The 12,898-nt window shown below is 49.4% G+C and overlaps 1 protein-coding gene across 1 annotated transcript in view; it reads left to right on the forward strand.

Moving 5' to 3' along the window:
- The window catches only part of R3HDM4 (R3H domain containing 4), a 35,560-nt gene that overhangs the window by 1,920 nt on the left and 20,742 nt on the right, over positions 1–12,898 (forward strand). Inside the window, exons 2-3 of the mRNA XM_068107550.2 lie at positions 5,434–5,591; positions 5,785–5,909. Coding sequence (XP_067963651.2) covers positions 5,434–5,591; positions 5,785–5,909 — 283 coding nt within the window. The remainder of the gene's footprint in view (positions 1–5,433; positions 5,592–5,784; positions 5,910–12,898) is intronic.

Raw genomic sequence — 12,898 nt, forward strand, 5'->3', positions numbered from 1 at the left:
CCCTGCGGTTCGGAAGGCAACGCTTCACGTGGACGTTCGTAACCGCTCGTGTCCCCATGGCACTGCTCGGTGCGGACTTCCTCTGTGCAAATGGGTTGTTGGTAGATGTGAAGAACAGACGCCTTGTCCAGGCTGACACGTTCAGCTCGCTTGCTTGCGCGCTGAGCAGCTCGTTGAGCGGCTCACTGAGCGGCTCACCAAGCGGCTTGCTGAGCGGTTCGGTCCCGGCGAGGTTAATTTGTACGCTTCCGGCAGCGGACGAATTCACCCGCCTCCTCGCCAGCTTCCCGGCCCTTACGCGGCCCACCTTCTCGGCGGAGGCCGTCAAGCACGGGGTGGAACAACCACATCCCCACCACCGGGCCACCGGTCTACGCTCGGGCATGCCGCCTCGAGCCGACGAAGCTCGCGGTAGCTAAAGCGGAGTTCGCTACGCTGGAGCGGCTCGGCATCGTGCGGCGCTCCGAGAGTGCTTGGGCGTCGCCGCTCCACATCGTGCCAAAGCCCGGCGGGGGATGGCGACCGTGCGGGGACTATCGCTGTCTCAATGACGCCACCACCCCCGACCGCTACCCCGTCCCCCACATCCAGGACTTCTCCGCCCGGTTGGCGGGCATGTCCTTCTTTTCAAAGGTGGACCTCATACGCGGCTCCCATCAGGTCCCCGTCAGGCCGGAGGACATCCCGAAGACGGAAGTCGTGCGCGTACAGGAGTCCGCCCAGCGTGTCCCGAAGTCGGCGAGGCAAAAGCGCACGTGCAGGGCGTCCAGGCAGGAGATCGTTGGAGCACAGGGCCATGAGAGAGATCGTCCTGCGAGAGCGTTTCTCAAGAGAGCGAGGGCAAAACGAGAGAGAAAGCCAGGGAGAACAGGGCAGCAGAGAGCGTTTCTCGTTCAAAGTCCTGGGCTAGAGAGAGTGAGTTCGGGGATCCGGGCTGGGTTTTATAGCCCCCCCCCCCCGGAGTTCCACCAGAATGTTCCTAGGGCCTCCCCTGGCCGCCGTTGCTGGCCACTCCCCTTTGGCTCCCATTGGCTGTTGCTGTTGGCCACTCCCCTTTGGCTCCCATTGGCTGTTGCTGCTTACCAGCCACTCCCTCCGGCTCCTCCCTCGGGCCTCCTCGACTTGTTCTAGGCCCAGCACATGGCATTCCAGGCCCAATGAGGCCTACCCTTACTTACCTGCTTCAACGCATACTTACACTGGGAAGGAGACTATACTTAACATTTAATAAGAAATAACTGGCTAAAGCGAGGCTACATGTTGTGATGCAACTAACTAAAGGGGGGTTGCCTTTATTCTCAAAACCACAACACGACCCCCATCTCTAACCAGACTCGTCCCGAGTCGACCCCAGTCGGAACGACCGGGAGAGTCTGGCACTCAATTTTACTTTTACTTTTAATGTGACACATAGGTGTAATCCCCCTAAGATTTATTCTAACCCATGTGTGCAACATTCTTTACACGAGATATGTCCCTCCTAATGCGTTGAGCAGCTATTCTATCAGACTCACCCACAACTATCCGTGTATTTCCGGAATTTTCAAACTAAACACATAGCCGGTGGGCACATTCTTATATTTACAAGCACAGAACTTAACCTTTATTTACAACTAGCCGAAACCCGTGGAACATCCATGGAAGGGAGGATGTGGTGTATGGATAGAGTGTACCATTTATGGATGGCATAGGGGATTTGCTTGTCCGAGTAAGAGTTAGGAAGAAAGATGAGAATGGAGAGTGCGTATATGAACAACGTATTTATTGCAATCTACTTAAATGACAACGCTACGATATACTTTTGAAAAATGAATGGATTCGTAATAGGAATCGGCATAGCACCACTCTGGCCACACTGGCGCAGTGGTATGTGTCAATGGAAAGGAACAGCAGTAGAACCATAGACTTTAAAAAAATGAACGGAGTAGTAAATCGACTGGAATTAGCCCCATACTGGCGTATTGGTAAGCGTCAATGTCAAGGCAGAGCAGTAGGAATATAATACAATGAACGCAGTATCAGAGATTGAAATTATTTTAAAACTTCTGGATAAACAATGTTTGGGGTAATAGTCAAGCCTAGCGTACACCGCGATCGACGACACCGGCACAAATGCATGCTCTGAATTGTCCACTCAGTGGACGGCTTGCTTTCGCCTTCGCCTGTCCAATCAGCGGACGGCTTGCTTCACCTTCACCCAGCAGACGCCAATACGATGGCGTCGTATCGGCAGTTAATCGGATGCTTTTGGGCCCCAAAGTTGACTAATTCAGATTTTTCGAGTATGGCTGTACGTGATAAACAAAGAGCGCGGTTGGAAGAAATTATGGTAAACCCACCTGATGAGGTTAGCGTACACCACGATCGATGACACCGGCACAAATGCATGCTCAGGATTGTCCACTCATTGGGCGGCTTGCTGTCGCCTTCGACTGTCCAATCAGCGGACGGCTTGCTTCGCCTTCACCCAGCAGACACCAATAAGATGGCGTTGTATCGGCAGTTAATCGGATGCTTTTGGGCCCCAACGTCGGCTAATTCAGATTTTTCGAGTATGGCTGTATGTGATAAACAAAGAGCGCGGTTCGTAGATCGTAAATCCATTAGTGCCGTGGGCATCGGATCACTGGGTGCGGCGTAAAAGGGATAACAAAGTCGAGTCCTTACACTATTATTATATAGACCAGCCGAAACCCGTGGAACATCCACGGAAGGGAGGATGTGGTGTATGGATAGAGTGTACCATTATGGATGGCATAGGGGAGCGCTCATGGGATCTTCTTCTTCCGTTAAGCTCCAATTTTTTCTCTTTAAGTTAAGTCCAATCAGTCCTCTCTGCTCGAAGTGCTCAGGCCATGCCTTCCCGCTCTCATACTTTAATTTCCGTTCGGTATAGAAAGAGATTGACATATCGTTCGTCTGTTTTCAGCTCGTTATCTTTAAGCTTCCTTATGTCTCGCCGCCTGCTACACCTCTCTGAGTTACGAGGATTTATGCAACGCACCCCGAGTATCGCAACGTCACTCCATTTAACTTTATTAAAATGACGATAAAGACGTGAAACCCGTGGAACATCCACGGAAGGGAGGATGTGGTGTATGGATAGAGTGTACCATTATGGATGGCATAGGGGAGCGCTCATGGGATCTTCTTCTTCCGGTAAGCTCCAATTTTTTCTCTTTAAGTTAAGTCCAATCAGTCCTCTCTGCTCGAAGTGCTCAGGCCATGCCTTCCCGCTCTCATACTTTAATTTCCGTTCGGTGTAGAAAGGGATTGACATATCGTTCGTCTGTTTCAGCTCGTTATCTTTAAGCTTCCTTACGTCTTGCCACCTGCTACACCTCTCTGAGTTACGAGGATTTATGCAACGCACCCCGAGTATCGCAACGTCACTCCATTTCACTTTATTAAAATGACGATAAAGACGTTTCCTTATATATCCTAATTTAAAATGTTCAAGGGAATAAAAAGACCATTTGGTTCACACCACCCATGTTCACACCACTCGACTGTCCAATCAGCGGACGGCTCGCTTCGCCTTCGCCCAGCAGACGCCAATACGATGGCGTCGTAAGATGGCATCGTATCGGCAGTTAATCGGATGCTTTTGGGCCCCAACGTCGGCTAATTCAGATTTTTCGAGTATGGCTGTACGTGATAAACAAAGAGCGCGGTTCGTAGATCGTAAATTCATGAGTGCCGTGGGCATCGGGTCACTGGGTGCGGCGTAAAAGGGATAACAAAGTCGAGTCCTTACGGTATTATTATATAGATACTACGACCCAGGACCTGCACTTTGAGGAAAGAAATTGGAGGAAAGGAATCAAAGCACTTGCTGCTTGCATCTTCTTTTCTTGTGTGTGCGGCTAACAAAACCGGCTGGCCCTGACCGGCATACAGGCCATGTGAAACATCAGGGCCATCTAAGTCTTCACAAATGGCACACAATAGCACACACTCTTTTTAATTTGCCAGCAGGGCCACTCGTGACGTGGTCCAACTGCGTGGCGTCAGTGCCACTCAACAGGTGGTCCGAAGGTGCAAGAGGAATTGCAGCAAGATGCTGCACAGCAGAGGTGCGGGGCCACAAGGCTTGTGGTCCATACAACAAACAACAACATGCATTTTAAGGCCATTTTCCCTGCTAGAGCGGGGGTTAGCCTTGCGGTCCCCATGACGATCTTCTCCATTTTGCCCTATTTTCTGCATCTCTCCTTGTTAACCCCCTTGCCCCCATTTCTTCTTCCACCATCTTTAGCCAAGTCTTTCTCGGTCTTCCCCGTCCTCTACTTCCTTCTACTTTCATTTCCATCACTCTTCTCAACCAGTCACCTTCATCCTTCCTCAACACATGACCAAACCATCTCAACCTGTTCCTCTTCACAGCATCAATCACAGCTTTCTTAACACTGATGGGAAGGTCATATCTGGGGCTTGTAAAAGCAAAGGGTTAGTTTAAAATGATGATATTTACTATCAATCGTGTTGGGGGGGGAGGGGTGGGAGGGTATGTTTCGGAGTTGTATATGCTGTGAGTGTCGTTGTAAAGATACATTTTTGTTTGGTTCTGGGGCCACAAGAGAAATTTCACTTGATTTTTGCATCTATTGGTGAAAGGAGATGTATGTATGTATGTGTGTGTGTTATAACCATGGCTGCCTCTCCCTTGTACTAACAGAAAATGGTACGAACCAGACTCCTCCCTTCCATGGATATTTCTCGTATTTCCTTCATTTCCGTGTGTCCAATTTGCATTCAGGAAGAGAACGATTAGGGTTAACCGTTTTGAAATTTCCACTTGAGGTAATGTAAACACACCCACTGAACATTTGGAAAGTCGTGTATTGGGGGGGAAGAAAGAGTGATTGAGGAAAAGTTTCAGTTTGTGGTACTGACAAATGGAATTACCTTGTTGAGCCTTGAGGCTTGAATAATAGCTCAGTTAGTACCTGTCTCACCTGAGATCCATTCCTGATGAGCCCAGAGTTAATAAATCCTTTGCTCAGCTGCATCGCCAAGAAAGGCATGGCTGTGCCACTGATGCAGTGCCTTCGACTGATGAGGACAGAAATTTGTAATTTGTTCAGGGTGCCGGCGATAGCTTGCCTACTTTTCGCGAATGACACCGTGCGATCTTTCACATAAACCAACGAATACTGGCAGATGAGACGCCCAGTTTAATGTACATCCGAGGAACGACATACAGATTGATGAATCACCTTGCCTGTGAAGCACCAGGATGACAGTTTATAGGTGGGTCAAGATTCAAACTTAGGCTAAACAGCTTCGAGGTGAGTGTGCATAACACTGGACCCTCCTGCCAGCCCAGGGAATTGGCTTGGTAGGGTAAAATGGTGTCCTGTGTCATTTACCTTGTACCACTCGTTTTATTATGCACGTGTGTATTCATACACGCATTCCTATCACCCACAGAATTTCTGAAAACGTGTCAGTTTCCCACTGTCCTCGATCTCCAAACAAGAAGACCCTGTCGTCATGTCGGAAGCAACATTACATCAACCAAGCAGTGCGCAACTCTGACCTGGTCAGACAGGGTAAAGGGAGGCAGCGACAGAGACGCCAGGAAAATAGTGAGTTTGTGGAACTGGATTTGTGAGAGTACATGACAGGCAGTTTGTACAGAGTAAACAAGACAGGTATTTGCTTGGAAGTTTAGTGGTACCTTCAGTTACCACTGAACATTTCACTCAGTTACCACTTGTGATGTCCTCTTACCTTCAGTTACCACTACAAGTTGTGAAAACAAATATAATGTCTCCACAGCTCGTTTCCTTTTGGAGTTGCTTGGAAGGGAGGGATTCTCCACCGATGGCGAGGACATCGAGATGCATGAAACTCAAGCTCCCTCTATCTTTGCAGAGGTTCTTACTAAAAAGGCTTATGTGCAGGTGAAATTAATTTGGGTTACATGGGGTGGGGATGGGGGGCGCATGGGTTTGGTTGGTCGCACAAATTATTAATATTGTATACTTTTATAGATTTTTAGAGTAGCTGGCATGCGTTACGGACGGCCCTAAAAGACCTGTCGGATTCTCACTGTCCTCGATCTCCAAACAAGGAGACCCTGTCATGTCGAAAGCAACGTCACATCAACCGAGCAGTGCAATGTGAATCATATAATATTTGGGAATTGTGGTTGAAATTTCAGCCAACTTTGAAGTTGAAGGCACCCTTTTTATTTTATTTTAATTTTATTTTTTGTATACAAGATCGAGGCTCGTGAAAGAGCATCACACAAAAAGTCAAACCGACACAAACCGACACATAAAACACAAAATAAGGGGAGCAGTAGACAAGATGGGGAGAGAGGGGGAAGGACACAAACACAACATTTGAGAGCAGGGACATCGAGAGAACTGTGGGAGGGAGAGGGCTTGGGGGGAGGTGGGAGAGGTATAAAACATATGGACACTGCAAGGACTTCCAGGAAAGAAGTTGGAATTTCGAAAAAGTGTATCTGGGGTGAATTAGCGGGGGTAGAAAAGATCAAGGTTTGGATGGGGGAAGATAAGAGATGGTGGTGAACAGCTGTTTTAAAGACCTGGAGGGTGGAGTGGGATTGAAGGGAGTGAGTTTGTTCCAGAGGCGGGAGAAAAGAGGAATGAAAGAGTGAAGGTGAGCAGAAAGCCGAGATTTCGGCAGTTTAACCATAAGAGGGTGGCTGGCAGATCTTGTGCGACCTGAAGGAATATTTGAGGGACAGAGCACAGAGAGAGCAGGGGGAGCTCGGCCGGAGAGGAGTCGGTAGAAGACGGAAAGACCACCAACCTGCCTGTGGTGAGTGAGTGAAAGGCCCTCGGAGTTAGCTTCATCGTGGGAGATTCCTATCACCTGGTCTACATGTGAATGGTTGCTCCCTGTCAATTCCTGCATCCATTTGCAATTATAGTTTATGTTGATTGTTTCCAAGTATGAATTTAAACAGTGGGATATTAAACTGTTAACACACAGACAGACAGACCGATGCACACGCTAGTTTTTGTGGTTATTGTGAACCCAAATGGAGAGGGATGTTTAGCGAGTGTCATTTGCAGGCACAACCATTCTTCAATGAAAGATGTAGGGATGGTTTCACATGATAATAGTTTATTGTGACCATCCCGACCTTGCTTACATACCTCTTGACATTTAGTAACATTCCAACACCCTTTCACATTCTTTCAAATGTTTTGTATTTGTTGTTGCAATAAGACCTGTTGGATGGACCAGTTATGTTTCCGTGCAAAAGGTAGGGAGTCCCAGGATGGTATGAAACACCCGCTTCCTATGTGAGAGTAAACCCTCTGGCGGGAGGTGGGGGAAGGGGTCAGTAAAGTGGGGGATCAGTAAAGCACTTCCACTGTGCCATGTGTACAGTGTAAAATTGCAGATCATTTCCACAGCTGACTTGTGATGTCCTCTGCCCTAACCACCCTAACCCTAACTCTCACCAGTTGGCATTATACGCTACACATCGCAGTCACGTTTTTCGGTTTTATTACATTGATGATAAACGAAGACATACATATATATATATATATATATATATATATATATATATATATATATATATATATATATATATATATATATATACTGTATATATATATATATACTGTATATATATATATATACTGTATATATATATATATATATATATATATATATATATATATATATATATATATATATATATATATATATATATATATATATATATTGTTGCGGATATGAGGACTGTATATTTTTTTGATTGTGTGCTTTATTATTATTATTATTATTGTTTATTCTGCGCCCCCTGCCTCCGGAGCTGTGTAAAGGTGAAAGGGCATCCCATAATTAGTCCACAAGCATACACGTCAGCCAATAATAGAATACCCCTGTTCGATAGTTATATCTTATTCTGTGTTTTAGAGTAAGGCTGTGTCTCCCATTAATTGAAGTACTCCATTGCACCAGTGAAAGAGAATAGATTCCCTTTCATTCCCATCCCCAAAATCTCCATTTCCTTTCACATCCCCTTTCGTCATTGCCGAGCCTCGATTGCCAATTACCTCCCCTCCAAAACCACCATTGAACAAGTGCTCGGGTCGGGGAAGAGGGGCGTGCCCGCCCGTCGTCATCAAGGGCGGAGCCAGAGGGTCGCATGACCAACCAGGGCCGAGGTGAGCACACCGATGGGCGTGTCCTGAAGGCCGGCAGCTTGATCGCTGGAGGCGCTATGAAGGCGCGTGCGCAAGAAGCGTTGAGTCAGTCAGTGGAGTCGGTGGTCAGTTGCTTGCGTTGGTTGCGTTGGGTCAGTCGGTGGTGAGGAGTCGGTGGTGAGGAGTCAGTGGTTGCGTTGGTTGCGTTGAGGTGGTCAGTGGTTGCGTTGGTTGCGGTGAGGAGTCGGTGGTGAGGAGTGAGTGGACCAAGAAAGAGTTGAGGGTTTGGACCAGACGAGTCAGACAAGTCCTGGGAAAGCAGCGGAGGCCACAGCAGCAACAACACCCAACAGCCACTTGGGGCCTGGACGGCGGTTTTGAGCAAGGCCGTGAAGGAACGGCGGCTGCTAAACGCGCCGATCGTGCTGCAGGACCCCCTTGGACCTTCCTCTCCCTCCAGCCATCCACCTCCTGCCTTTCCACCCTTCTTGTGTACGTGAGTTTGTTTTGTTTGTTCTGTCCCTGGGTTAATTAAGTCTGTATAAGCTAGTATTTGCACTGTGTCACCTGCGTCTTATGTGTTGTAAATAAACGTGACTGCTTTCTTTTTGCTTGTGTGTACAATAAATCCAATTACTCTTCTGTCCGTCTTCTCGTTTTATTCCTTTTCCTCTTTGCATTTCGTCGTTTTAGAGTTTTCCAGAATGGGCAGCTGCGGTGCGATACGGCCAAAGTTCTGGGTGAATCGGGTGAGTCGGGGAACAACTGTTCGGTCGCGGAGCCTTCGCTCGGCAAAGTAACATCTAAACCGCGATCAGTAACAATTGGTGTCGGGAAGTGGGATTGGACCCGAAGCGCGCTTAACGCGCTCAAAATTACAAAATACCGAAATTGCTTTTGTTTTACAAAACCCGAATTTTGAAATCGCGCCATGGCTGGTCAAGGCGACGGGATGCCGGTGGGAGAGATAGACGGGGTAGAATCGACCCAGGACCTCGGGGAAATGTATGTGGATGAAAGAGAGGAGGAGAACATTGGCAATGTGGTTGAGGGGGTATCAGGCGCACATAATGGCGCCCTCGCGCACATGGTTATTGTGGCGCCAAATTTAGCCGCGCCCGTGACCGTAGCAGCACCGGTGGATTTGAACCTTTTTATGGAACAAATAAAGGCCTTTATGGTTAAGTCGGGCGAAGAAATGGAAGACAGAAGGAGGGCTGATAGTGAGAAAATGGAAAGCAGAATGATGTGGGTAATGAGGGACGAAGTGAGGGATACCGGTGAGGCGTTAGACAATGGGATAAAAGAGGTAAAGAATGGGTTAACGGGGTTAGAAAACAGGATGGAAGGCAAATTGCGGGAGATAGGGGAGCAATCCGCCCGAGAAATTAAACAAATGGGAGAGCAGATAGAGGAGGTAAAAATCGGGGTAGAAACCAAATTGGATGCTCAGAGGGATGAATTGGGACAGATGAGGGTGGCATCTACAAAACAGATGGAGGAGATGAAAGAGGGGATACGACGAGGTGTGAGTGAGGAGGTCTCGGGGCGACGCGAGGAGGTAAAGCGAGGTGAGAAGCGTATGGAGAAAGAGGTGAGAAATAATACGGCTAGGTTACAAGGGGGAATAGAAGATCTGACGGAGGAGGTGGAACAGCTGACAGAGGGACAGACGGAGTTAGTGGAGCAGGTTCAAAGGAACACTGCAGTACTCGGAGGGTTAAAGGCGACACAAAAAGAAATTAAAAATGAATTAATAGCGACACAGAGGCAATGTCAGATGGTACGTGAGGGACTGACAATGAGGTTGGACGAGGTGACAGAGGTAATGGAGACAAAGGACCGGCAGGTGAGGAAGCACATAGAGACGGTCACGGTAGCCTTAGAGGACGAACTTGAGGAGACGCACCGGGAAATAAAAGAGGTGAAGCAAAAATTAGAGGAAGTGGAAGAAGAGGTGAGTGAAATTAAGAAGAGACGGACAGAAACTAAAAGAGAAATCCAGGAGGAGGTGATGGAATATGCGCAAGGTCGGTGCTCAACTCATAATGTGATGCTCACTAACCAAATAAAGAGTTTGCAGGTGGCAAAAGAGGTGCGGAGACGAGGTGCCAAGGTGAGTGGCGAAATATTCGGCAATGTATATGATGTGAGGAAAGCTTCAGTCGGCTTGGGGGTTGCTATGGATCCGGGTGTTCGTGAGAGGCCGTTGGTGAAGTGTGCGACAGGTCTGGTGTGCGAAAAAAGAGGTGTGCGAGAATGTGCGACCATGGGGTGTGTGAGGAAAAAGTGCGCGCCGACCAGTGAGTGTGCTGTCGAGAGTGAGTCGGTCGTAGCGCGTGTGCGAGGGGGTACATGGAAGCACGGTGTGGGGAGTGTTACGGAGGAAGTAACGAAAAAGTGCGCGCAAGAGGATGCGCGAGAAAGGTGTGTAACGGACGGGTGCATGGGGAAAGCGCATGCTGTCAAGAGTAAGGGAGAATGCACGCCTGTGGTGAGTGTTACAGAGGATGTAACGGGAGAGTGTGCGCAAGAGTGTGCGCGAGAAAGGTGTGTAACGGACAGGGGCATGAGGAAAGAGTGCGCTGTCGAGAGTAAGGGTGAGTGCGCTGTCAAGAATGGAGGTGAAAGTAGTGAGAGTGACACGGAGCGTGAGTTGGTTGTGACAGGTGAGCGAGGATGTACACCTGGAATGGAAGGATGCACACCTGGAATGGAAGAGCGTGTGTGGGAATGCACACTTGAGTTGGTCGTGAGGCACGTGGTTGGGTGTGCGGGTGAGAGCACACCTGTGATTGTCACAGAGGAGGTGACCGAGGAGGGGGCGCGAAGAGGTGTGTTGGTGAGGTGTGCGAGCGACGAATGTGTGCCAAGGTGTTCGGTGGTCAGGTGTGTGACCAAGTCGGTGAGCGGAATGAGTGTACCGAGGTGTGTAAGGAAAGGTACGAGGAGCATGGGAACAGCTGGAGGTATGAGCAAGAAAGGGGTAGCGTATGCGTGTAACCATGCAGGTGAGGCATCGACGGTAACCGGGTTAGCGGTTAGAGCGACTTTTAGCCGAATCGGGCCCTCGGTGCGTGCCGGGCTTCGCGTGCCGCGAGAACCAGCGGGGATCCGAGCCACGGCGGGTTCGAAAGGACCGCCGTACGCGATCCACGCTGGGCCTCGCGTGGAACGGCCGCGTCCGGGCTCCACTAGGCGGAGCGGGCAGCCCGATAGGAAGGGTCGTCATGGCGACCACTTTTTGTTGAGACGTGCCGGCAGGTCGAGATCGGGACATTGGATGGCTCCACGCCGAGGTGGTGCGTGGGATCTCGGCCCGGGTAAGCCCCCGTCCCTGCACCGAGTGCCGGACGCATCCAGCCGCCGGCACCAAAGAACCCGCGTTCATTGCTCGGCTGTACGAAGCCGAGCTTTAGAAGGGAATTGGCGCACCGAGAGGATCTAATAAGTAGACGGGTGATGAGGATAGTGTTTTGGCCCCGAAATTAGAAAAAAAGCAAAATTTGATGATTGGAACGGTGATAAGCAGTAAATGGCAAATTTTTGATTTGTTGGATTTGGACGAGCGAAATTGATAGGACCTCCCCGATGTGGTGGGATGGCAAATCCACCATCCCTCACAAGAGGGGGGCAAAGGAGCACTAGCTTATGGGGTTGATGGCAGTGAAAACTAGCCCGGGTGGGTTAGGATATCGTGTGTAGGGACCGAGAAGATGACATTAGGTGACGTTAAGGTTAGTTAGTGACTGATACCTGTAGTGGGGACGCAGGTAGATTAGTGTGGATGATAATGACGTGGGAGCGCAATAGTTTAAAGGGACGACTGGGAAGCGCAAGTTTCAGAGGGGAGTAGTTAGCTGAGATGATGCCGTGTGTTTGAGGATTGGAAGTGTATTGTGAAAAGTGTGTAAGGAACAGGTGTGATTGCACAGGTGTGCAACTGAACAGGTGGATGGAGCAGTGTTTGAGTGAGTGATGGTGATGTGTATGGTGCTGACCAAATGGTCCAGGAAGGAAGGAGGGTGCAGAAAGCACCAGGAGTGATTGCACAGGTGTGCAACGACAGGTGTATGGAGAATGGTTGTGTGAAATACATGGAGTGTGGAATACCTGGAGTGTGGAATATATGGAGTATTGGAATGGATGGTCGTGGAGTGAGTTTGGTGGAAATTATGGAGTGAAGTGGATGGTGCGAAGGTGTGAATGGGGGAAGGATGGACCCCCATCACGAATACCCGGGGCGGGTAGTGTCAGTGTTAGGTAGAGGGTACAGGTAAATTGTGGTTGGAGATTGGCATCTGTGGTGTGGATGAAAGAATGGTATTTGGATGGGTGCATTAGTGTTGTGGAAATGGCTGGGCGTGTAGCCTGTTAGTGTGTGTAGTTGGTTTGGGCACTCCACCACTGTGAGGATGTCGGCCAGGTGAGGCCGCAGGTTGGCTCTGGGAGCCGGTAGTTGTGGATGGGGCCCGAGGATCCGGAGGACGGACCCGGGTAGCCCAGTGCCAGAGGGCACCAAGGGGTGACAGAGCCAGGAGGGGCCTTCCCCAGTTAGTTAGGTTAGGGTGAGGAGCTAGGTAAGCTCGGGTGGCAACTGCAGTGGTGGAGGTGTGCAGGTGGGTAGACCTGCTGGGAGAGCTACACGTCGCAGCCCAGAAATTGTGCGAGGGCACTGGGAGATGAATCGGGGGAGTGAGACCCCAAATTGAGAAGCACCACAGTTTGGTCAATGGGAATTGGTTATTAGAACC

The sequence above is a fragment of the Myxine glutinosa genome, chromosome 2 (genome assembly GCF_964187855.1).
Source record: "Myxine glutinosa chromosome 2, kmMyxGlut1.1, whole genome shotgun sequence".
NCBI classification, from domain to species: Eukaryota; Metazoa; Chordata; class Myxini; order Myxiniformes; family Myxinidae; genus Myxine; species Myxine glutinosa.